The sequence below is a fragment of the Cherax quadricarinatus genome, chromosome 84, assembly GCF_038502225.1.
Source record: "Cherax quadricarinatus isolate ZL_2023a chromosome 84, ASM3850222v1, whole genome shotgun sequence".
NCBI classification, from domain to species: Eukaryota; Metazoa; Arthropoda; class Malacostraca; order Decapoda; family Parastacidae; genus Cherax; species Cherax quadricarinatus.
The window spans coordinates 7,484,360-7,509,232 of record NC_091375.1 but is presented as its reverse complement, the minus strand read 5'-3'; the positions used below and the strand labels follow the sequence as shown (position 1 = coordinate 7,509,232).

General features: G+C 43.4%; 1 protein-coding gene across 1 annotated transcript in view; it reads right to left on the bottom strand.

The window, feature by feature from the left end:
- The window catches only part of LOC128704445 (regulator of G-protein signaling 9-binding protein), a 73,819-nt gene that overhangs the window by 10,331 nt on the left and 38,615 nt on the right, over window positions 1-24,873 (bottom strand). The window contains exon 6 of the mRNA XM_070102983.1: window positions 17,334-17,496. Within this exon, the coding sequence (XP_069959084.1) occupies window positions 17,334-17,496 (163 nt within the window). The remainder of the gene's footprint in view (window positions 1-17,333; window positions 17,497-24,873) is intronic.

Here is a 24,873-nt window from a genome sequence, read left to right as displayed (position 1 = left end):
AACTGGTGCTGCATACTCCAGTATGGGCCTGACGTAGATGGTGTACAGAGTCTTAAACGAATCCTTACTGAGGTATCGGAACGCTATCCGTAGGTTTGCCAGGCGCCCGTATGCTGCAGCAGTTATCTGATTGATGTGCGCCTCAGGAGATATGCTCGGTGTTATACTCACCCCCAGATCTTTTTCCTTGAGTGAGGTTTGCAGTCTTTGGCCATCTAAACTATATTGTGTCTGCGGTCTTCTTTGCCCTTCCCCAATCTTCATGACTTTGCATTTGGCAGGGTTAAATTCTAGGAGCCAGTTGCTGGACCAGGCTTGTAGCCTGTCCAGATCTCTTTGTAGTCCTGCCTGATCCTCGTCCGATTCGATTCTTCTCATTAACTTCACATCGTCTGCAAACAAGGACACTTCTGAGTCTATCCCTTCCGTTATGTCGTTCACGTATACCAAGAACAGCACAGGTCCTAGGACTGACCCCTGTGGAACCCCGCTTGTCACAGGCGCCCACTCTGACACCTCGTCGCGTACCATGACTCGTTGTTTCCTCCCTGTCAGATATTCTCTGATCCATTGCAGTGCCTTTCCTGTTATGTGTGCCTGGTCCTCTAGCTTTTGCAGTAACCTCTTGTGAGGAACTGTGTCGAAAGCCTTCTTGCAGTCCAAAAATACGCAGTCGATCCACCCCTCTCTCTCTTGTCTTACTTCTGTCACCTTGTCATAAAACTCTAGTAGGTTTGTGACACAGGATTTTCCTTCCCTGAAACCGTGCTGGTTGTCAATTATACACTTGTTTCTTTCCAGGTGCCCCACCACTCTCCTCCTGATGATCTTCTCCATGACCTTGCATACTATACACGTTAGAGATACAGGTCTGTAGTTTAGTGCCTCATGTCTGTCTCCCTTTTTAAAAATTGGGACTACATTTGCCATTTTCCATACCTCAGGGAGTTGCCCAGTTTCAAATGATGTGTTGAAGATCTTTGTTAATGGCTCACACAATATCTCTGCTCCCTCTTTAAGGACCCATGGAGAGATGTTGTCTGGTCCCACCGCCTTTGAGGTGTCAAGTTCGCATAGCAGCTTCTTCACCTCCTCCTTGGTTATATGTACCTCATCCAGCACTTGCTGGTGTGCCCCCCTGTTCTGATTTCTTGGAGTCCTACTGGTTTCCACTGTAAATACCTCTTTAAATCTTGTGTTGAGCTCCTGACATACCTCTCGGTCGTTTCTTGTGAATTCCCCATCCCCCTTCCTCAGTCTGATTACCTGGTCCTTGACTGTTGTTTTCCTCCTGATGTGGCTGTACAACAGCTTCGGGTCAGTCTTTACTTTTGATGCTATGTCATTTTCATATTGTCTCTGAGCCTCCCTTCTTATCTGTGCATATTCGTTTCTGGCTCTTCGGCTGATTTCTTTATTTTCCTGAGTTCTCTGTCTTCTGTACCTTTTCCATTCTCTATTACACCTAGTTTTTGCCTCCCTACACCTTTGGGTGAACCAAGGACTCGTTCTGTTCTTCCCATTATTTCTGTTTCCCTTGGGAACAAACCTCTCCTCTGCCTCCTTGCATTTTGTTGCTACATAGTCCATCATTTCTTGTACTGGTTTTCCTGTCAGTTCCCTCTCCCACTGAATGTCTTGAAGGAAGTTCCTCATGCCTGAGTAGTTCCCCCTTTTGTAGTTTGGTTTTTCCCAGCCTATTCCTGCTACTCTCTCCACTTGGAGCTCAACTATGTAGTCGAAGCACAGAACCACATGATCACTAGCTCCCAGGGGCCTTTCATACATGATACCCTCGATGTCCGAACTACTCATGGTGAATACAAGGTCCAACCTTGCTGGTTCATCCTCTCCTCTCTCTCTGGTAGTGTCTCTAACATGTTGATGCATGAGGTTCTCCAGTACCACATCCATCATCTTGGCTCTCCATGTTTCGGGACCCCCATGGGGCTCCAGGTTTTCCCAGTCAATCTCCTTGTGATTGAAATCACCCATAACTAGTAACTTTGCTCCCCCCATGTGTGCTCTCCTGGCCACCTCGGCTAGTGTGTTGATCATTGCTCTGTTGCTCTCATCGTATTCTTCTCTTGGCCTCCTGCAGTTCTGTGGTGGGTTGTACATTACTGCAATTATCACCTTATGTCCCTCAGACTGGATTGTTCCTACTAAGTAGTCCCTTTCGCCCATGCCATCCATTCCTTCCATTTTCTCAAAACCCCACTGGTTTTTAATGAGCAGTGCAACTCCTCCTCCCCCTCTCCTCCCTCTGTCTTTCCTGAAGATTTGATATCCGGATGGAAAGATTGAATCTGTTATTATTCTGGTGAGTTTTGTTTCTGTGAGTGCTATTATGTCTGGGGATGTCTCTTTGATTCTTTCGTGCCACTCCTCATACTTGTTTGTTATTCCATCTGCATTTGTATACCACACCTTCAACTTCTTTTCTAAGACTGTGGTCTGGGAAGTATATTGGGGTTGGGGAAGTGGGAGACCTGGTAAGGAACTATGGGTTGTTGCTGTGGGGGTGAAGTTTGTAATGTAGTGGGTGGGGGCATTGGATGTGACATGGGTGTTTTGATTTAGAGTGTTTGGTTGCACTGGGGTTGACCTGGTTGGGAGGCTTCTATAGAAAGTTGTGAGGGAGGCTGTATTAGATCTTCTTCCTGGGTCTGGGATCTCCTGTCTGTCTTCTCCATCCCCTCTCTTTCCTCCTTTCGCCTTTGTACCATCTCTCTCAGTTTCTTCCTTTCTTCTTGTGTTCTGTCGCGGTCGAGATACACCCTCCTGTATGCCGTCATGTCCCTTAATCGTGCTTTCTCCTGCAGTATCCTGGTCCGAGTCGCTTCTGCCTTGAAGGTCACTCTCACTGGCCGGGTTCTTTTTTTTACAAACCCCCCTATTCTCCGAAAATTTTCCAGCTGGGTCATATCGTCTTCTCCTATTGCTTTCATGATGCTTTCAATTGCTTTTTTTTCCCCTTGTTTTCTTGCTTCATATGTTTCCCCTTCGACTTCCTGGAGCCCATACACAAAGACTGACCTCACCCTTTCATTCTCCCACTGCATATCCCTGTGTATCCCCTCATTTAATTTGGTTTCCTCCACTGCAGCTTTCCTTTCATCAGTTTCACTGGCTAATGTACTTGGGCTCAGTGGCCTGTCATTTTCCCTTCTCGGCTTTCCTTGGGCTCTGTTGTTGTCTGTTAGGGCCTCCACATAAAGCTTAGCTCTTTCATTTGCTACAGTCTCCTCTGATAGAGCATCTCCATGCAGTTGTGCCCCTTCTTTCCCTACAGTCCCCTTATTTGTGGCTGAGGTAGCAGTCTCTGATGTCAATCCCAAAATGTTCTTTAGTTCTTTATGCTGTTTCAGATTTTTCAGTTCCTCTTCTAAACTCTGTATCCTAGCTTCTGCTGTTTTGACATGCACCTCCCACTTCCTGCTTTCCATATCTATCCTCTCTTCCATTCTCATGCTAAGTTCTTCTAGTTTCTTTTCCCATTCATGATCCCTTTTTATGAGCTCTGCTGCCCAATCTTCCTTTGCATTTTCCTCCTCCTGTCCCTTGGTTTTTCTTGTTGCTCTCTGGCAACCCATTTTTGTTTTATCCTGATTGCCTCAGAGTGGGAAACCTATGTAGTTCTGTATGTTAGGTTAGTAGTGTGTGTGTCAGAGTGTGGGGGGGGGGAAGTAGTGGAGGTACTGTGGCGATTTGGGAGCTGTGGGGGGAGGGGTGGGGAGGGTTTGGGGTGAACGGGGGAGGGGAGGGTGATCGAGGGAGGTGATGGATCAGGGGAAGTAGTGAGATGTCGGTGGTGAGGGGGGAGTGTGTGTGTGTGTGTGTGTGTGTGTGTGTGTGTGTGTGTGTGTGTGTGTGTGTGTGTGTGTGTGTGTGTGTGTGTGTGTGTGTGTGTGTGTGAGTGTGTAATTTTGTGTGTAATTGTGTGTGGAATTATGTGGGTTTATTATGTACTGAAAGGTAGGTGGCTTGTGCGTTTAAGGTAAGTCTCAGTGGTCCTTGGCTGCCCACACCTTCTTGTGACCTGACCAACCTCCTGGGATTTACCGCACTTACAGTGTGTGTGTGCGTGTGTGTGTGTGTGTGTGTGTGTGTGTGTGAGTGTGTGTGTGTGTGTGTGTGTGTGTGTGTGTGTGTGTATGTGGGTGTGTGTATGTGTGTGTGTGTGTGTGTGTGGTGGGGGGGGGGGGGGTGTGTGTGGGTGTGTGTGTGTGTATGTGTGTGTGTGTGTGTGTGTGTGTGTGTGTGTGTGTGTGTGTGTGTGTGTGTGTGTGTGTGTGTGTGTGTGTGTGTGTGTGTGTGTGTGTAATTATGTGTCGAATTATGTGTGGGATTATTATGTGTCTGAAAAGTAGGTGGCTTGTGCTTGGAGTGTAATGTAGATTCTCAGTTGTCCTTGTGTCCACAACCTATGTGACCTGACTCCCTTGCAGTGTTGCCTATATCGCCTGCTTATAGTGACTTAATCGCCTTGTTCAATGGATTACCATTTGCTAAACCTTATTGAATACTTGAGTGCCTATTCTTTATCGTGCTATGAGAGTTAGACCATTCACATTCAGCTTGGCGGTTAAATTGGAACCTGGACCCCACACCCAAACAACCACTCATAGGTGATACAGTACTTGTATTGCAGCTGTAGCAGTGTAGATTGTCCAGGTCGATGTGACGTCCTGGATAGATCCAGCTCGATGTACGTTCTGGCTAGATCCACCTCAATTTCTTCTCGTTAATAATGTACCCTATTCACTGTATTTCTTTCACTGGTCACACTATTGTTTCACTTTATTAAAATCTTGGGTGACACTTGGCAACGCCGCCTTCACACTAGCCTGCGCCACAACGCTTTTATTTTCCAGATCACTTTCAAAATTGTGGCTCTCCCCACACTTGTGTGGCTCAGGCAATTAAAAAAAACACTTCTAGGATTGTTGACTACCCTGACACACTTAGCAACCCTTGCAGAACACTTGTAGCCCTCAAAAACACTTAAATCCCCGGAGCACCGACGGCGTGACACCGTGGGTGTGTGTGTGTGTGTGTGTGTGTGTGTGTGTGTGTACTCACCTAGTTGAGGTTGCAGGGGTTGAGTCCGAGCTCCTGGCCCCGCCTCTTCACTGATCGCTACTAGGTCACTCTCCCTGAACCGTGAGCTTTATCATACCTCTGCTTAAAGCTATGTATGGATCCTGCCTCCACTACATCGCTTCCCAAACTATTCCACTTACTGACTACTCTGTGGCTGAAGAAATACTTCCTAACATCCCTGTGATTTATCTGTGTCTTCAACTTCCAACTGTGTCCCCTTGTTACTGTGTCCAATCTCTGGAACATCCTGTCTTTGTCCACCTTGTCAATTCCTCTCAGTATTTTGTATGTCGTTATCATGTCCCCCCTATCTCTCCTGTCCTCCAGTGTCGTCAGGTTGATTTCCCTTAACCTCTCCTCGTAGGACATACCTCTTAGCTCTGGGACTAGTCTTGTTGCAAACCTTTGCACTTTCTCTAGTTTCTTTACATGCTTGGCTAGGTGTGGGTTCCAAATTGGTGCCGCATACTCCAATATGGGCCTAACGTACATGGTGTACAGGGTCCTGAATGATTCCTTATTAAGATGTCGGAATGCTGTTCTGAGGTTTGCCAGGCGCCCATATGCTGCAGCAGTTATTTGGTTGATGTGCACTTCAGGAGATGTGCCTGGTGTTATACTCACCCCAAGATCTTTTTCCTTGAATGAGGTTTGTAGTCTCTGGCCCCCTAGACTGTACTCCGTCTGCGGTCTTCTTTGCCCTTCCCCAATCTTCATGACTTTGCACTTGGTGAGATTGAACTCCAGGAGCCAATTGCTGGACCAGGTCTGCAGCATGTCCAGATCCCTTTGTAGTTCTGCCTGGTCTTCGATCGAGTGAATTCTTCTCATCAACTTCACGTCATCTGCAAACAGGGACACCTCAGAGTCTATTCCTTCCGTCATGTCGTTCACAAATACCAGAAACAGCACTGGTCCTAGGACTGACCCCTGTGGGACCCCGCTGGTCACAGGTTCCCACTCTGACACCTCGCCACATACCATGACTCGCTGTTGTCTTCCTGACAAGTATTCCCTGATCCATTGTAGTGCCTTCCCTGTTATCTCTGCTTGGTCCTCCAGTTTTTGCACCAATCTCTTGTGTGGAACTGTGTCAAATGCCTTCTTGCAGTCCAAGAATATGCAATCCACCCACCCCTCTCTCTCTTGTCTTACTGCTGTCACCATGTCATAGAACTCCAGTAGGTTTGTGACACAGGATTTCCCATCCCTGAAACCATGTTGACTGCTGTTGATGAGATCATTCCTTTCTAGGTGTTCCACCACTCTTCTCCTGATAATCTTCTCCATGATTTTGCATACTATACATGTCAATGACACTGGTCTGTAGTTTAGTGCTTCATGTCTGTCTCCTTTTTTAAAGATTGGGACTACATTTGCTGTCTTCCATGCCTCAGGCAATCTCCCTGTTTCGATAGATGTATTGAATATTGTTGTTAGGGGTACACATAGTGCCTCTGCTCCCTCTCTCAATACCCATGGGGAGATGTTATCTGGCCCCATTGCCTTTGAGGTATCTAGCTCACTCAGAAGCCTCTTCACTTCTTCCTCGGTTGTGTGCACTGTGTCCAGCACATGGTGGTGTGCCCCACCTCTCCGTCTTTCTGGAGCCCCTTCTGTCTCCTCTGTGAACACTTCTTTGAATCTCTTGTTGAGTTCCTCACATACTTCACGGTCATTTCTTGTTGTCTCTCCTCCTTCCTTCCTTAGCCTGATTACCTGGTCCTTGACTGTTGTTTTCCTCCTGATGTGGCTGTATAACAGTTTCGGGTCAGATTTGGCTTTTGCTGCTATGTCATTTTCATATTGTCTTTGGGCCTCCCTTCTTATCTGTGCATATTCGTTTCTGGCTCTACGACTGCTCTCCTTATTCTCCTGGGTCCTTTGCCTTCTATATTTCTTCCATTCCCTAGCACACTTGGTTTTTGCCTCCCTGCACCTTTGGGTGAACTATGGGCTCATCCTGGCTTTTTCATTATTCCTGTTACCCTTGGGTACAAACCTCTCCTCAGCCTCCTTGCATTTTGTTGCTACATATTCCATCATCTCATTAACTGGCTTCCCTGCCAGTTCTCTGTCCCACTGAACCCCATTCAGGAAGTTCCTCATTCCTGTGTAGTCCCCTTTCTTGTAGTTTGGCTTCATTCGTCCTGGCCTTCCTGCTTCTCCCTCCACTTGTAGCTCTACTGTGTATTCGAAGCTTAAAATCACATGGTCGCTGGCCCCAAGGGGTCTTTCATATGTGATGTCCTCGATATCTGCACTACTCGAGGTGAATACTAAGTCCAGCCTTGCTGGTTCATCATCTCCTCTCTCTCTCTTGTAGTGTCCCTTACGTGTTGGTACATGAAGTTTTCCAGTACCACCTCCATCATCTTAGCCCTCCATGTATCTTGGCCCCCATGCGGGTCCAAGTTCTCCCAATCGATCTCCTTGTGGTTAAAGTCACCCATGATCAGGAGCTTTGCTCCTCTGTGTGTGTGTGTGTGTGTGTGTGTGTACTCACCTATTTGTACTCACCTATTTGTGGTTGCAGGGGTAGAGTCATAGCTCCTGGCCCCGCCTCTTCGCTGATTGCTACTAGGTCCTCTCTCTCCCTGCCCCATGAGCTTTATCATACCTCGCCTTAAAACTATGTATGGTTCCCGCCTCCACTACTTCACTTTCTAGGCTATTCCACGGTCTGACTACTCTATGATTGAAGAAATACTTCCTAACATCTCATTGATTCATCTGAGTCTTCAACTTCCAATTGTGACCTCTTGTGTCTGTGTCCCCTCTCTGGAACATCCCATCTTTGTCCACCTTGTCTATTCCGCGCAGTACCTTATATGTCGTTATCATGTCTCCCCTGACCCTCCTGTCCTCTAGTGTCGTCAGGCCGATTTATTCTCTATAAAGTTTATTCTCTATAAAGATTACAATGTTGAATTTACAGAATTTGGTTGTTGTGTGGTTTACATGTAGTTAAATAATGATTACAGAGTGTACCACTAGAACGCCTAGCATGGCTAGGCATTTCGGGCAGACTTAGTTTAATTCTTTATTTTAAAATATTACAAATTATGAGGTAAGTTGGTATTATGGCTAAGTGACTAAATACTAGTTTGTGAGTTTAGCAATGTGAATGCTTTTGTTTTGGCACAATACATAGTTTCAGTATTGGAGTATCATAGGATTCATTATTTTAAGATTGAGATTAATATTTCTGTTTATGGTCAAATGGGTGAGTGAGTGTAAGTGTGAACCACCAGGTGGTATTCGTGTAGTTAGTTGATGGGGTTTATCAGGGAGATAAGATGTTTTCTAATGGTAGTTTTGAAGGTGATGAATGTGTCTGCAGGTCTAGAGTTCTCAGGTAGGGTGTTCCAGATTTTAGGGCCTTTGACATACATTGAATTTTTGTAAAGGTTTAGTCGGACATGGGGAATGTCGTAGAGATGTTTGTGTCTGGTGTTATGCCTGTGGGTTCTGTCACAATTATCAAGAAAGCGTTTTAGGTCAAGGTTGATATTGGAGTTTAAGTTCCTGTAGATGTAGATTGCACAGTAGTAAGTGTGGATGTACTGAACAGGGAGTAAGTTTAGATCTATGAAGAGTGGGGGGGGTGTGTTGCCAGGGATGGGATTTAGTGATTATTCTTACTGCAGCTTTTTGTTGGGTTATAATTGGCTTTAGGTGTGTTGCTGCAGTTGATCCCCAAGCACAAATAGCATAGGTGAGGTATGGATAAATAAGTGAGTGGTATAGTGTGAGAAGGGCATTTTGCGGCATGTAGTATCGTATCTTGGAGAGGATCCCAAGTGTTTTGGATACTTTTTTGGTTATGTGTTGGATATGGGTGCTGAAATTCAGGTTGTTGTCAAGGTATAGGCCTAGGAATTTGCCCTCATTATGTCTGGTAATTAGAGTGTTGTCGATCTTAATGTTAATTTGTGCATCTCCTGCTCTGCTACCAAACATAATATAGTAGGTTTTGTCAGTGTTAAGCGTAAGTTTATTGGCTGTCATCCAAGTCGATATTTTGATCAGCTCCTCGTTAACAATGGTGTTGAGGGTGGCAAGATTAGGGTGAGAGATGACATAAGTCGTGTCGTCAGCAAAGAGAATGGGTTTCAGGTGTTGGGATACGTTTGGAAGATCATTGATGTATATGAGGAAGAGCAGGGGACCAAAGACACTTCCCTGCGGAACTCCAGTATCAAGTGGCCGTGTTGTTGATGCTGTGTCTTTAATGGTAACATACTGATACCTATTAGTAAGGTAAGATTTGAAATAAGCAAGCGCATGGCCTCTTATACCGTAATGGTCAAGTTTGTGGAGTAGGATGTCGTGGTCTACTGTGTCAAAAGCTTTTCTTAGGTCAATAAAAATTCCTAGTGGATATTTCTTATTTTCCAATGCTGTGTAAAGCAGATCTAGCATTTTTATGATTGCATCATTAGTGCTTTTATTTTTCCTAAATCCAAATTGGCAGGGGATGAGTATGTTTTGTGCTGTTATAAATGAATATAGTCTCCTGTGCACGAGTTTCTCAAAGATTTTGGATAGCAATGGTAAGTTTGATAATGGCCTATAGTTGTTTAAGTCTGTAGGGTCACCACCTTTATGTATTGGTGTAACCCTTGCCATCTTGAGTAGTTTCGGGAAGGTGCTAGTTTCTAGTGACTTGTTAAAAAGTAATGAAATAGCATGCGAAAGGATATGGGCTGCTCGCTTGTACAGTAATGGTGGGACATTAGACAGATTCCCCGAGTTGTTTTTAAGTGACTTTATAATCTCGGTGACTTCCGAGGGCTCAGTTGGTGCAAGATAAAAGGAATTTGGGAAATTCCCATCTAGGTAGTCCCCGGCATGGGCATTAGTATGTGGGATTTTATTGGCGAGATTAGATCCTATGGTTGAGAAGAAGTCGTTTATCTTGTTAGCTGTGTCAGTGGAATGTAGTGGTGTTTCATTAGGTTTAGTTAGGACAATACAGTGGACCCCCCGCATAACGATCACCTCCGAATGCGACCAATTATGTAAGTGTATTTATGTAAGTGCGTTTGTACGTGTATGTTTGGGGGTCTGAAATGGACTAATCTACTTCACAATATTCCTTATGGGAACAAATTCGGTCAGTACTGGCACCTGAACATACTTCTGGAGTGAAAAAATATCGTTAACCGGGGGTCCACTGTATTCTTGTTTTTTTTCAGTTTGTGGGTCCCTAGAATCTGAGAGAGTGTTTTCCAGGTCTTTTTTATATCTCCTCTAGTGTCTGTGAATCTACTGGAGTAGTATAGTTGTTTGGCTTTCTTTTTACTTTGGTGAGAACTGATGAATAGTGTTTAAGAATATCTTTGTGTATTAAGCCCTGTCTATATTGCTTTTCATATTGGTGTTTCTTGTCAATGAATTTCAGAATGGTGCTGGTTAGCCATGGGCAACCAAGCCGTTTGTTTGTGATCTGTTTCGTTTTTATAGGACAATGTTTGTTGTATAGTCTAAGTAATTTGTTAAGAAAAATGTCTGTCCAGTCATCAATACCATTGGCCTTGGAGAATTCTGTAGGACAATCCCCGTAGCTCTGGGACTAGCCTTGTTGCAAACCTTTACACTTTCTCTAATTTCTTGACGTGCTTGACTAGGTGTGGATTCCAAACTGGTGCTGCATACTCCAGTATGGGCCTGACGTAAATGGTATACAGAGTCTTGAACGAATCCTTACTGAGGTATCGGAACACTATCCGTAGGTTTGCCAGGCGTCCATATGCTGCAGCAGTTATCTGATTGCTGTGCGCCTCAGGAGATATGCTCGGTGTTATACTCACCCCCAGATCTTTTTCCTTGAGTGAGGTTTGCAGTCTTTGGCCATCTAAACTATATTGTGTCTGCGGTCTTCTTTGCCCTTCCCCAATCTTCATGACTTTGCATTTGGCAGGGTTAAACTCAAGGAGCCAGTTGCTGGACCAGGCTTGTAGCCTGTCCAGGTCTCTTTGTAGTCCTGCCTGATCCTCATCCGATTTGATTCTTCTCATTAACTTCACATCATCTGCAAACAAGGACACTTCTGAGTCTATCCCTTCCGTTATGTCGTTCACATATACCAAGAACAGCACAGGTCCTAGGACTGACCCCTGTGGAACTCCGCTTGTCACAAGCGCCCACTCTGACACCTCGTCACGTACCATGACTCGTTGTTGCCTCCCTGTCAGGTATTCTCTGATCCATTGCAGTGCCTTTCCTGTTATGTGTGCCTGATCCTCTAGCTTTTGCAGTAACCTCTTGTGAGGGACTGTGTCGAAGGCCTTCTTGCAGTCCAAAAAAATGCAGTCGATCCACCCCTCTCTCTCTTGTCTTACTTCTGTCACCTTGTCATAAAACTCTAGTAGGTTTGTGACACAGGATTTTCCTTCCCTGAAACCGTGCTGGTTGTCAATTATACACTTGTTTCTTTCCAGGTGCTCCACCACTCTCCTCCTGATGATCTTCTCCATGACCTTGCATACTATACACGTTAGTGATACAGGTCTGTAGTTTAGTGCCTCATGTCTGTCTCCCTTTTTAAAAATTGGGACTACATTTGCCATCTTCCATACCTCAGGGAGTTGCCCAGTTTCAAATGATGTGTTGAAGATCTTTGTTAATGGCACACACAATATCTCTGCTCCCTCTTTAAGGACCCACGGAGAGATGTTGTCTGGTCCCACCGCCTTTGAGGTGTCAAGTTCGCATAGCAGCTTCTTCACTTCCTCCTTGGTTATATGTACCTCATCCAGCACTTGCTGGTGTACCCCCCTGTTCTGATTTCCTGGAGTCCTACTGGTTTCCACTGTAAATACTTCTTTAAATCTTGTGTTGAGCTCCTCACATACCTCTTGGTCGTTTCTTGTGAATTCCCCATCACCCTTCCTCAGTCTGATTACCTGGTCCTTGACTGTTGTTTTCCTCCTAATGTGGCTGTACAACAGCTTTGGGTCAGTCTTAACTTTCTATGCTATGTCATTTTCATATTGTCGCTGAGCCTCCCTTCTTATCTGTGCATATTCGTTTCTGGCTCTTCGGCTAATCCCTTTATTTTCCTGAGTTCTCTGTCTTCTGTATCTTTTTCATTCTCTAGTACACCTAGTTTTTGCCTCCCTACACCTTGGGTGAACCAAGGACTCGTTCTGTTCTTCCCATTATTTCTGTTTCCCTCGGGAACAAACCTCTCCTCTGCCTCCTTGCATTTTGTTGCCACATGTTGTGTGTGTGTGTGTGTGTGTGTGTCTCAACAATCAATATTTGCACCAATAACTCATTACAGTTGTGACCGGGTGTGGAAGTGTGAATTGCTCATTACACTATAATTTGTTCATGATTGTAGCCATGTATAAACATAAGTAACCATTCTTACAGAATTCATTACCTTTGTAACTTGTGAGCTCATTACCTTTGTACCTAGTTCAGCTATCAAAACTTTGGGGGCCCAGTCCCTGGACCCATTACGTACCTCTGTAATCTGTAAATACCTTTGTAACTTGTCATGATTGTGACCAGACCTACCTGGAGTTCATTACCTTTGTAAATTGAGTTCATTACCTTTGTAAATTGTGAGTTCATTACCTCTGTAACTTGCTCAGCTATCAAAACTTTGGAGTCCAGTCCCTGGACCAATTATGTACCTCTGTAATCTTTTGACTACAGCCCACAGGATGGGTATGGGGTGCATAATAAACATATTAAACTAACTAACTCTTTTGAGTTTATTATAGGAATAATCTAACATACTTTGTTTCCATTCTAATGGAATAGCTGGATTAAAAGTATGTTTTTTTGTATCTCAATACAGTGGACCCTCAGTTAACGCCTGCATCGGCTAACACCAAAATTGGACAACGCCTCACTTTGGTGTAAAATAATTGGCTCGGATAACACCTAAAAACTCGGTTAGGAGCTTTTGTCCCGAACGTGTTGGCACGGTGCCCTGAGTGGCCCCGGCCACTCACCCCGTGTACCAGCCAGTGTGCCATTGTTTACAATTCCAGTGAGGACGATTCTGCTCGAACATGCGATATATTTTGTATTATTCCATTGTTTTTGGTGCTTGTAACTGTTAAATAAGCCACCATGGGCCCCAAGAAAGCTTCTAGTGCCAGCCCTATGGTAAAGAATGTGAGAAACACATATAATTTAATAAAAAGTTTCTAGAAAAATACGAAAGTTGTGGTGGTAAAGGGTGGTAGTGATGGTGGTAGAGGGTAGTAGCGATTGTGATGGTAGAGGGTGGTAGTGATTGTGATGGTGGTAGAGGGTGGTAGTGGTGATGGTGGTAGTGATGGTGGTAGAGGGTGGTAGCAATTGTCAATGGTGGTAGTGGTTGTGATGGTGATGGTGGCAGAGGGTGGTAGTGGTTGTGATGGTGGTAGAGGGTGGTAGTGGTTGTGATGGTGGTAGAGGGTGGTAGCGATTGTGATGGTGGTATGGTATGATAAGGCATGGTGAGGCTGCCAGTTCTGACAAAAAAGTGGCTGAAAAATATGTGCAGGACTTTAAGGGGTACACAGAGGCTGAAAAATTAAAACTCCAACAAGTGTTCAATTGTGACGAACAGGCCTGTTTAGGAAGAAAATGCCAAACAAGTTAAAGGCTAAATTGGATAAAGGCTAGCTCTCTGGAACAGAATAAAGGCATTAACTGAGGGTCCACTGTATTTTGAATCTCTATTTTTCTTCTATTTTTGTAATTTCACTGTTTCTGAAGAATAATTCTCATGAAATTATCAAAAGTGGTGAACTCTCATGTCAAGGAGTCTATTTGGTAAGAGAGATTTGGGCAAAACTTGTTCATTCAAACAGTTTTTTAAAAATTAAGTCAAATTTTAAGGTCGTGTGACTTGATCAGTGCAGAAGAAAACTGAGAAACAAAAGAAATAAGATTACAAAAGTTTACCCAGAATATTCCGAAGAGTCATATGCTATTTTTTCACAAAGGTTATTTTGTATAATGCAATACCACCTGTTTACTGTGAACTTACTGAATATATGTGATTTAAAATTAAATCCTTTCTAAAATTTTCTCTTATGTGTTTCATGATATATTTTTTTCATTTATGCTAATGTAAAAATTAATAATTTTGTACAAAAAGAACCTTAGAAAACCTACTTAATCGTATTATAAAAAGCGCAATTTAATTTAGCCTAATCTAACTAAATATATTTTAGATAAGTTTACAATAATTTAATAATAAACACAATTAAATAATTTTTTTTCATTAGGCTCAGAATGATTTCTGCGAAATTATTGCATACACAAATTTTTGCTTGCCTTATTTGGCAAGAAGAGCATTGCTATTTAAGCCAAAATCACAAGCTTTACCTATTCGGCACAACAGACAGACACAGGTACCCCGAGTTTCGTTCAGCTCCCAACTCAAACAATTACTATGTAAGTGTATTATTGTAAGTGCTTTTGTAAGTGTATTTTTGGGGGTCTGAAATGGACTAATCTAATTTACATTATTCCTCATGGGAACAAATTCGTTTGGTAACGGCACTCGAAAAGCCTTCCGGAACGAATTATGTACAAAACTCGAGGTACCACTGTGTATACATATAGTAGGTTGGTAAACAGCAACCACCCAGGGAGGTACTACCATCCTGCCAGGTGACTGTGAAACAGAAACCTGTATAGCTGTTTTACATGATGGTAGGATTGCTGGTGTCTTTTTTCTGTCTCATAAACATGCTGGATAAGAGGTATATCTACTTCTACTTACACTTAGGTCACATTACACAGGCACGCACATGCATATATATACATACACACATCTAGGTTTTTTCTTATTTTTCTTAATAGCTCTTGTTCTTGTTTATTTCCTCTATTGTCCATGGGGAAGTGGAAAAGAACCTTTCCTCCGTAAGCCATGCGTGTTGTATGAGGCAACTAAAATGCTGGGAGCAATGGGCTAGTAACCCGTTCTCCTGAATACATTTACTAAAACAGAGAAGAAAAACTTTATAAAACTGGGATGCTTGAATGTGCATGGATGTAGTGCAGATGATAAGAAAGAGATGATTGCTGATGTTGTAAATGAAAAGAAGCTGGATGTCCTGGCCCTAAGCGAAACAAAAGCTGAAGGGGGTTGGCGAGTTTCAGTGGGGAGAAATAAATGTGATTAAGTCAGGAGTATCTGAGAGAGTTTAGAGCTAAGGAAGGGGTAGTAATAATGTTGAAGGATCAGTTATGGAAGGAGAATAGGCAATATCAATGTGTAAATTCAAGGATTATGTGGATTAAAATAAGGGTCGGATGTGAAAAGTGGGTATGCACCTATAGTGTGTATGCACCTATAGAAGCAAGGAGAGAGAGAGAGAGATTTGGGAGATGTTAAGCGAATGGATAGGAACCTTTGAACAAAGTGAGAGTGTAATTGTGGTTGGGGACCTAAATGCTAAAGTAGGAGAAACATTTAAAGAAGAGTGGTGGAGAACTTAGAAAGGAGAGATGAATGCTTCGACCTCTGCAACCACATATAGGTGAGTATACACACATACACTCAAACACGGGGTCAGGAGCTATGAATCAACCCCTGCAACCACAAATGTAAGTAAACATACACCAGAGATGTAACAATCAGCAAAGAGGTGGGGCCAGGAGCTGTGAATCGACCCCTGCAACCACAAATTGTTGAGTACACACACACACACAACAGAAACAAGGCACTAAACTACAGACCAGTGTCACTGACATGTATAGCATGCAAAGTCGTGGAGAAGACTATAAGGAGAGTGGTGAAGCACCTATAATGGAACAAGCTTATTAAAGACAACCAGCACAGATTCAGGGAAGGCAAATCTTGTGTCACAAACCTACTGGAGTTTTATGACAAGGTAACGGAAGTAAGACACGAGAGAGAGAGAGGTGGGTAGATTGCATTTTCTTGGACTGCAAAAAGGCCTTCGACACAGTTCCTCACACAAGATTAGTGCAAGAGCTAAAGGACCAGGCATGCATAACAGGAAGGGCACTGAAATGGATCAGAGAATACACAACAGGGAGGCAACAACAAATCATGGTATGTGACAAGGTATCACTGTGAAGAGCGGGGTTCCACAAGGGTCAGTCCTAGGACCAGTGCTATTTCTGGTTCAGTACATGTGAATGACATGATGGAAGGGATAGACTCAGAAGTGTCCCTGTTTGCAGATGATGTGAAGTTAATGAGAAAAATTAAATAAGATGAGGACCAGGCAGAACTACAAAGAGACCTGAACAGACTGGAAGCTTGGTCCAGCAATTGGCTCTACGAATTTAGCCCCACCAAATGCAAAGTCATGAAGATCGGAGAAGGACAAAGAAGACCGCAAACTGAGTAACTGCTGCAGCACATGGGCGCCTGGCAAACCTGAGAATAGCATTCCAATACCTGAGTAAGGAATCATTCAAGACTGTACAATGTGTATGTCAGGCTCATACTGTAGTGTGCAGCACCAATTTGGAACCTTCACCTGGCCAGCACATCAAGAAATTACAGGAAGTGAAAAGATTTGCAACAAGGCTAGTTCCAGAGGTAAGGGTAATATCCTATTAAGAAAGGCTGAGGGAAATCAGTCTGACGACACTGGAGGACAGGAGGGTTAGGGGGGACATGACAGTGACATACAAAATACTGAAAAGAATTGACAAGGTGGACAGAGACAGGATGTTCCAGAGATGAGACACAGAAACAAGGGACCACAATTGGAAGTTGAAGACTCGGACGAGTCAAAGAGATGTTAGGAAATATTTCTTTAGTCACAGAGTTGTTGGGAAGTGAAATAGTCTGGCAAGGGATGTAGTGGAGACAGGAACCATACACAATTTTAAGACAAGGAATGATAAAGCTCATGGAGCAAGCCAAAAGAGGACCTAGTAGCGATCAGTAAAGAGGTCGGGCCAGGAGCTATGTCTTGACCCCTGCAACCACAAACAGGTGAGTACACACACACACAAACATACACATACATACAACACACACACACACACGAGCTTGGACTCGACCCCTGCAACCTCAACTAGGTGAGTACATACACACACACACACACACACACATAATACACAACATGTAACACATACAATACTACAATACACACACATGGGGCCAGGAGCTATGAATCGACCCCTGCAACCACAATTAGGCAAGTACACACACACACACACACACACACACACACACACACACACACACACACACACACACACACACACACACACACACTCACCACAGACTCTGCATCAGAACAGGCAGAGTCACTGTTACATGAGTTAGAGTCATCATTGATGGCAGCCAGCAGTTGTTTCTCAGTCAGTTCATCAAGGATCCAAGCCTTCATATCCAGACTGCTCTCCATCACATTAATGAGGTTCCTTAAGTCTATCAGCTCCCTGTAATGAGTGAAATTATGTTAAATATTTAACTTAATAACTTTTAATAATAAAAATTATAATTCTTCCCTACCAAACTTATTAAAGTCATATAGTGCGAACAAACAGAATATTCAATTTTCTTGTATTCATTGTAACTCACCTAATGACGATATGTACAATTTTGCACTGTTATTGCCTTATTAATCTTAAATCCCCTCAAGGAAGATTCCTTGATGCTGGTGACAGGCTTTTGATCTAGGGAACTGGTTCTGTGCTCCGGTTCCCTGAATTAAGCCTGAATACCTTCCATCCCCCCCACATGCGCTGTATAATCCAACAGGTTTAGTGCTCCCCATGATTATAATAATAACAATAATTAATCTTCCTAGGTAGTAGGTTGGTAGACAGCAACCGCCCAGGGAGGTTTACCTGGAGAGAGTTCTGGGGGTCAACGCCCCCGCGGCCCGGTCTGTGACCAGGCCTCCTGGTGGATCAGAGCCTGATCAACCAGGCTGTTACTGCTGGCTGCACGCAAACCAACGTACGAGCCACAGCCCGGCTGGTCAGGAACCGACTTTAGGTGCTTGTCCAGTGCCAGCTTGAAGACTGCCAGGGGTCTGTTGGTAATCCCCCTTATGTATGCTGGGAGGCAGCTGAACAGTCTCGGGCCCCTGACACTTATTGTATGGTCTCTTAACGTGCTAGTGACACCCCTGCTTTTCATTGGGGGGATGTTGCATCGTCTGCCAAGTCTTTTGCTTTCGTAGTGAGTGATTTTCGTGTGCAAGTTCGGTACTAGTCCCTCTAGGATTTTCCAGGTACTACCGTCCTGCCAAGTGAGTGTAAAATGAAAGCCTGTAATTGTTTTACATGATGGTAGGATTGCTGGTGTCTTTTTTTCTGTCTCATGAACATGCAAGATTTCAGGTATGTCTTGCTACTTCTACTTACACTTAGGTCACACTACATATACATGTCTTTCTTCTTTCAACAAACCGGCTGTATCCCACCGAGGCAGGGTGGCCCAAAAAGAAAAACAAGTTTCTCTTTTTAAATTTAGTAATTTATACATTAGAAGGGATTACTAGCCCCTCGCTCCTGGCATTTTAGTCGCCTCTTACAACATGCATGGCTTACGGAGGAAGAATTCTGTTCCACTTCCCCATGGAGGTAAGAGGAAATAAACAAGAACAAGAACCTGAAAGAAAATAGAAGAAAACTCAGAGGGGTGTGTGTATATATATGCTTGTACATGTATGTGTAGTGTGACCTAAGTGTAAGTAGAAGTAGCAAGACGTACCTGAAATCTTGCATGTGTATGAGACAGAAAAAAAAAGACACCAGCAATCCTACCATCATGTAAAACAATTACAGGTTTCCATTTTACACTCACTTGGCAAGATGGTAGTACCTCCCTGGGTGGTTGCTGTCTACCAACCTACTACCTAGGACACATACATGTACAAACATATATATATACACACCCCTCTGGGTTTTCTTCTGTTTTCTTTCTAGTTCTTGTTCTTGTTTATTTCCTCTTACCTCCATGGGGAAGTGGAACAGAATTCTTCCTCAGTAAGCCATGCGTGTTGTAAGAGGCGACTAAAATGCCGGGAGCAAGGAGCTAGTAACCTCTTCTCCTGTATACATGTATATTACTAAATGTAAAAGGAGAACCTTTCGTTTTTCCTTTTGGGCCACCCCACCTTGGTGGGATACGGCCGGTGTGTTGAAAGAAAGAAAGAGAAAGAATAATTAATCTTAAGTTAGTCTTAAGTTTGCCCAAAATGCTCTGCATACAAAGGGGCTTTTGGCATGTGCACCCAATTGTTATACTTTTTATTTATTTATTTATTTATTTATTTATTTATTGTACAAATATGTATCATGCTAAAATAAAAATTATTATTATTATTAATAATAATAATAATATTATTATTATTATGAGTGGCTAGTCAATGGGGTTTAAATCTTACCCACTACACTAGGGTCATTAACCCTTTAACTGTCATAGCACTGATCAATGCATCTCTGCTAGCACTCTGTACATAAATCAACACACTATTTTTCCTACATTCAGATTTTGTACCAGAGGCCTGGTAGGCCTAGGCCTCCATGTGCACTGCATTAGAAAATCTAGGACTCTATAGTACCTTGTGGTAGCACCAGTTCATTTGAGCAGCAGCTACTGCAAACGGCATGGAGAACACCAGGGATTCACTCACCACCCGTCATATTAACTCTTTTTTGAGGAAAGTGATGTTGACCCCAAGTTCAGTGGCTTGAAGACAAATGTGGCCGCAAGTGATAGAGAAAATACTGAAAACCTTGATGATAAGCCAGATGACCCATGTGCAACATTCGCTCCACATCCTTTCAATTTTGATGTCACTGGTAGTGGTGTCCTGCTAGAATGTCCTATCACCGATAAGTCTCCGGAGTTAGAGTACTTACAACTTTACTCTGATGAGCTGTTCACGAAACTGATTGGTCAGTATGTTTTAAATAAGTGACCCACTGATCAGATCAGACTGGTTCCGAACCCTCGACTGGTTCCGAACCTTCGACTGGTCCGAACCCTTGACTGGTCCGAACCCTTGACTGGTCCGAACCCTTGACTGGTTTCAAACGGATTAGTTGGACAATAAAGCAGACTGTAAACGGATGGGGTTGTAGGCGCCCTTATCAAACACAAACAATAAATATAAATCAGGAACGTACACGGTAAGCTGTCCAATATACAAGTACAGTTAGAAATAGAAATACAAATAGCTAGAGCTTCATTTAAGGAGGTTGTTCTCAACTTTGATTTGGCATAGGAGAAGAAATACTTTGGGTTTCTTTCGATTTCATTTATGGCTTTTAGTTCTTCCCACGATTCCTGACTCCTATAAGATTCCTTTAGCTTAAGTTCGATGCTTGCTATTTCTCTGACCAGTGTCTCCCTATGCATTTCAGATATATTGACCTCTTTTAGCCGCTCTGTTATTCTTTTCCTTCGCCTGTAAAGGAAGCGCCTGTCTCTTTCTATTTTACATCTACTCCTCCTTTTTCTTAGAGGAATAAGCCTTGTGCATACATCGAGTGCCACCAAGTTAATCTGTTCTAGGCATAAGTTGGGGTCTGTGTTGCTTAGTACAGTGGACCCCCGCATAACGATCACCTCTGAATGCGACCAATTATGTAAGTGTATTTATTTAAGTGCGTTTGTACGTGTATGTTTGGGGGTCTGAAATGGACTAATCTACTTCACAATATTCCTTATGGGAACAAATTCGGTCAGTACTGGCACCTGAACATACTTCTGGAGTGAAAAAATATCGTTAACCGGGGGTCCACTGTATATCTTCCCAGCTTATATCGGTTAGGACTTGGTTTACTTGGTCCCACTTTATGTTTTTGTTATTGAAGTTGAATTTGGTGAATGCTCCCTCGTGACTAGTCTCATTATGTCGGTCTGGGGCTCCACGCATACATGTCTGAACCTCAATTATGTTGTGATCCGAGTATATTGTTTTTGATATGGTGACATTTCTTATCAGATCATCATTGTTAGTGAAGATGAGGTCTAGTGTATTCTCCAGTCTAGTAGGCTCTATTATTTGCTGGTTTAAATTGAATTTTGTGCAGAGATTTAAAAGCTCGTGTGAGTGTGAGTTTTCATCAGAGCTGCCTCCTGGTGTTATTACTGCAACAATATTATTTGCTATATTCCTCCATTTTAGGTGCCTTAAGTTGAAATCCCCCAGGAGCAAGATGTTGGGTGCAGGAGCTGGAAGATTTTCCAGACAGTGGTCAATTTTTAACAGCTGTTCCTGGAATTGCTGGGATGTTGCATCCGGAGGCTTGTAGACTACCACAATGACTAGGTTTTGGTTCTTGACCTTTACTGCTAAAACTTCCACTACATCATTTGAGGCATTTAGCAGTTCTGTGCAAACAAGTGACTCTGCAATGTACAGGCCAACCCCCCCCCCCTTTTGCCTGTTCACTCTGTCACATCTGTATAGGTTGTAACCTGGGATCCATATTTCGTTGTCCAAGTGATCCTTTACATGGGTCTCAGTGAAAGCCGTGAACATTGCCTTTGCCTCTGCAAGCAGTCCACGGATGAAAGGTATTCTGTTGTTTGTTGCTGGCTTTAGACCCTGTATATTTGCAAAGAAGAATGTCATCGGACTGGTGGTATTGTTGGTACTGGGGGGGGGATTTTTTTTCCGGCATTAGTATCTGTATCTGTTGGTTTGGAGTGGAGGCCATCGACTGTGGTTCCACTCCAGAAATGGCTGGATTTGGTGTACGATTTCTGCTATTTCCTGCCAGTTTTTTTTTCTTCCTGGCACTAAAAAACCTCTCCCTCTTGAGTTGCTGTGGCTACCCAGGTTTTCCCATGGCCTGGATGTTTTGTATCTTTTTGTCCCCTTTAGATGGTGTGTCTGGCAATTTAAGTTATAGCACTGTCTTTCCTGTACTGAAGAGGTACACATTTCAGGGTGAAAAAGCTTACAGGAAGGGAGTTTGCATTTTCCTGTTGTCATATGGGCATGGCATTTTCTAGGGTGGTCATAGTTGCACGTCCCGTCTGTTTTTCCAGATTTCCCATGTCTGCAGATACCAAGTACATAGTATGTGCACACGCTTGGTTTCCGTTTGCCTTGGGTTTCTGTGACTGTATTCCCTGTTGGTGCATGTTTCCCTGTCTTATTCCTATCCTCCCTAGCACCAACAATAGAGCTCCCACCAGTTGTTTTTGGTAATATATCCTCACTATTGCTAGTGGAGTCCTCTTGTTTGCTATTTCCTGTGGTATTTCTAGTTTGCAATATTGGTTTTATCTTATCTTTGACTACACTTGTTTCCCCACTAAGGCTCCTGTCCCCTATGAGGTCATTTATATGTATTCCTTCCTGCGTATAATTCCCGACTACCTGGACAAAATCTCCAGCTTCCCCATTACTGTCTCCCAGGACAGCACCTCCAGCTTCACCATTACTGTCTCCCAGGACAGCACCTCCAGCTTCACCATTACTGTCTCCCATGACAGCACCTCTAACTTCACCATTACTGTCTCCCAGGACAGCACCTCCAGCTTCACCATTACTGTCTCCCAGGACAGCACCTCCAGCTTCACCATTTATATGTAGTATATTCTTATTTCTGGTGATGTTCGGAAAATGATGAAACCATACCCGACAAAGGTCATGCATTTTTCACAGACAACCAGTATACAATCCCTATACTCACTGACTACCTCAGTGTGATAAATACTGATGTGTGTGGAACAGTGAGAAAAAGTAGAAAATATATGCCAAGGATCACTGGGGGCAGTGCTGACTGTGCACTGCACCATCACCAATGGGGTGCCACTCTGACACTGTGCTTCACGGAATTTCATACACTCCAGCACTTCTAAAATCACTGCTGGGACCTATAAATAATTTATACATATTTGTAGATAATAGTATGTGACTGAGGCAGGTGGACATGGTCACCTGTCAGTATGTTTGCGACTGATTACTAGTTCTATAGCTAACAACCACTGTAATGAAATCACAAGATCTACTCTCATTTGTAAATATTTTCTTTTTATTAACGCATTGGCCATTTCCCACCAAAATGAAAATGAAAAACTTTCATCATTATTCATTCCATCACTGTCTTGCCAGAGGCATGCTTACACTACAGTTATAAAACTGCAACATTAACACCCCTCCTTCAGAGTGCCGGCACTGTACTTCCCATCTCCAGGAATCGAGTTCGGCCTGCTGGTTTTCCTGAATCCCTTCATAAATGTTGCCTTGCTTACACTCCAACAGCATGGCAAGTCCTAAAAACCATTCTCCATTCGCTCCTATCCAATGCACTCACGCACGCTTGCTGGAAGTCCAAGCCCCTCACACACAAAACATCCTTTACCCCCTCCCTCCAACCTTTCCTAGGCTGACCCCTAGCCTGCCTTCCCTCCAGTACAGATTTATACACTCTCAAAGTCATTCTAGTTTGTTCCATCCTCTCTACATGTCCAAACCATCTCAATAACCCCTCCTCAGCCCTCTGGATAAGTTTTGGTAATCCCACACATCCTCCTAATCTCCAAACTACAAATTCTCTGCATTACATATATTCACACCACACACTGCCCTCAGACATGACATCTCCACTGCCTCGAGCCTTCTCCTTGTTGCAACATTCACAACCCATGTCTCACACCCATACAAGAGCGTTGGTGGCCTGGTGGCTAACGCTCTCGCTTCACACGGCGAGGGCCTGGGTTTGATTCCCAGCCAGAGTAGAAACATTGGGAGTATTTCTTTCCACCTGTTGTCTATGTTCCCCATCAGTAAAATGGGTACCTGGGTGTTAGTCGATTGGTGTGGGTCGCATCCTGGGACACTGACCTAATTTGCCCGACATGCGGAGCATAACAAGGGGCTTTCTATATAGTAGTATGTCATTGTTGTCAGCTAGGCCTGTATACCTTGTACATGTACTTGTAGTAAATAAAGATATTATTATTATTATTATTATTATTATTATACATTCCCCTCTTTGCTTTCATGGATAAAGTTCTTTGTCTCCACAGACTCCTCAGCGCACCAATCACTTTTTTGCCCTTATCAATTCTATGATTCACCTCATCCTTCATAGACCCATCTGCTGACACGTCCACTCCCAAATATCTGAACACATTCACCTCTTCCATATTCTCTCCCTCCAATCTGATATCCAATCTTCCGTTACCTAATTTTTTTGTTATCCTTGTCACCCTACTCTTTCCTATATTCACTTTTAATTTCCTTCTTTTACATACCCTACCAAACTCATCAACCAATCTCTGCAACTTCTCTTCAGAATCTCCCAAAAGCACAGTGTCATCAGCAAAGAGCAATTGTGACAACTCCCACTGTGTTAGATTCCTTATCTTTTAACCCTACACCTCTTGCCAACACCCGAGCATTCACTTCTCTTACAACTCCATCTACAAATATATTGAACAACCATGGTGACATCACACATCCCTGTCTAAGGCCTACTTTTACTGGGAAATGTAATCTCCCTCTCGCCTATATACTCTAACCTCAGCCTCACTATCCTTGTAAAAACATTTCACTGCTTTCAATAACCTACCTTCTATTCAATACATTTGCAACATCTGCCACATTTGCCACACTGCCACCCTATCACATGCCTTTTCCAAATCCAAAAATGCCACAAATACCTCTTTATCCTTATCTAAGTACGTACTGTTCACCTATATGTTTCACTGCTAACACTTGGTCTACACACCCTGTACCCTTCCTAAAGCCTCCTTGTTCATCAGCTATCCTGTTCTCTGTCTTACTCTTAACTCCTTCAATAACTCTACCATACACTTTACCAGGTATACTCAACAGA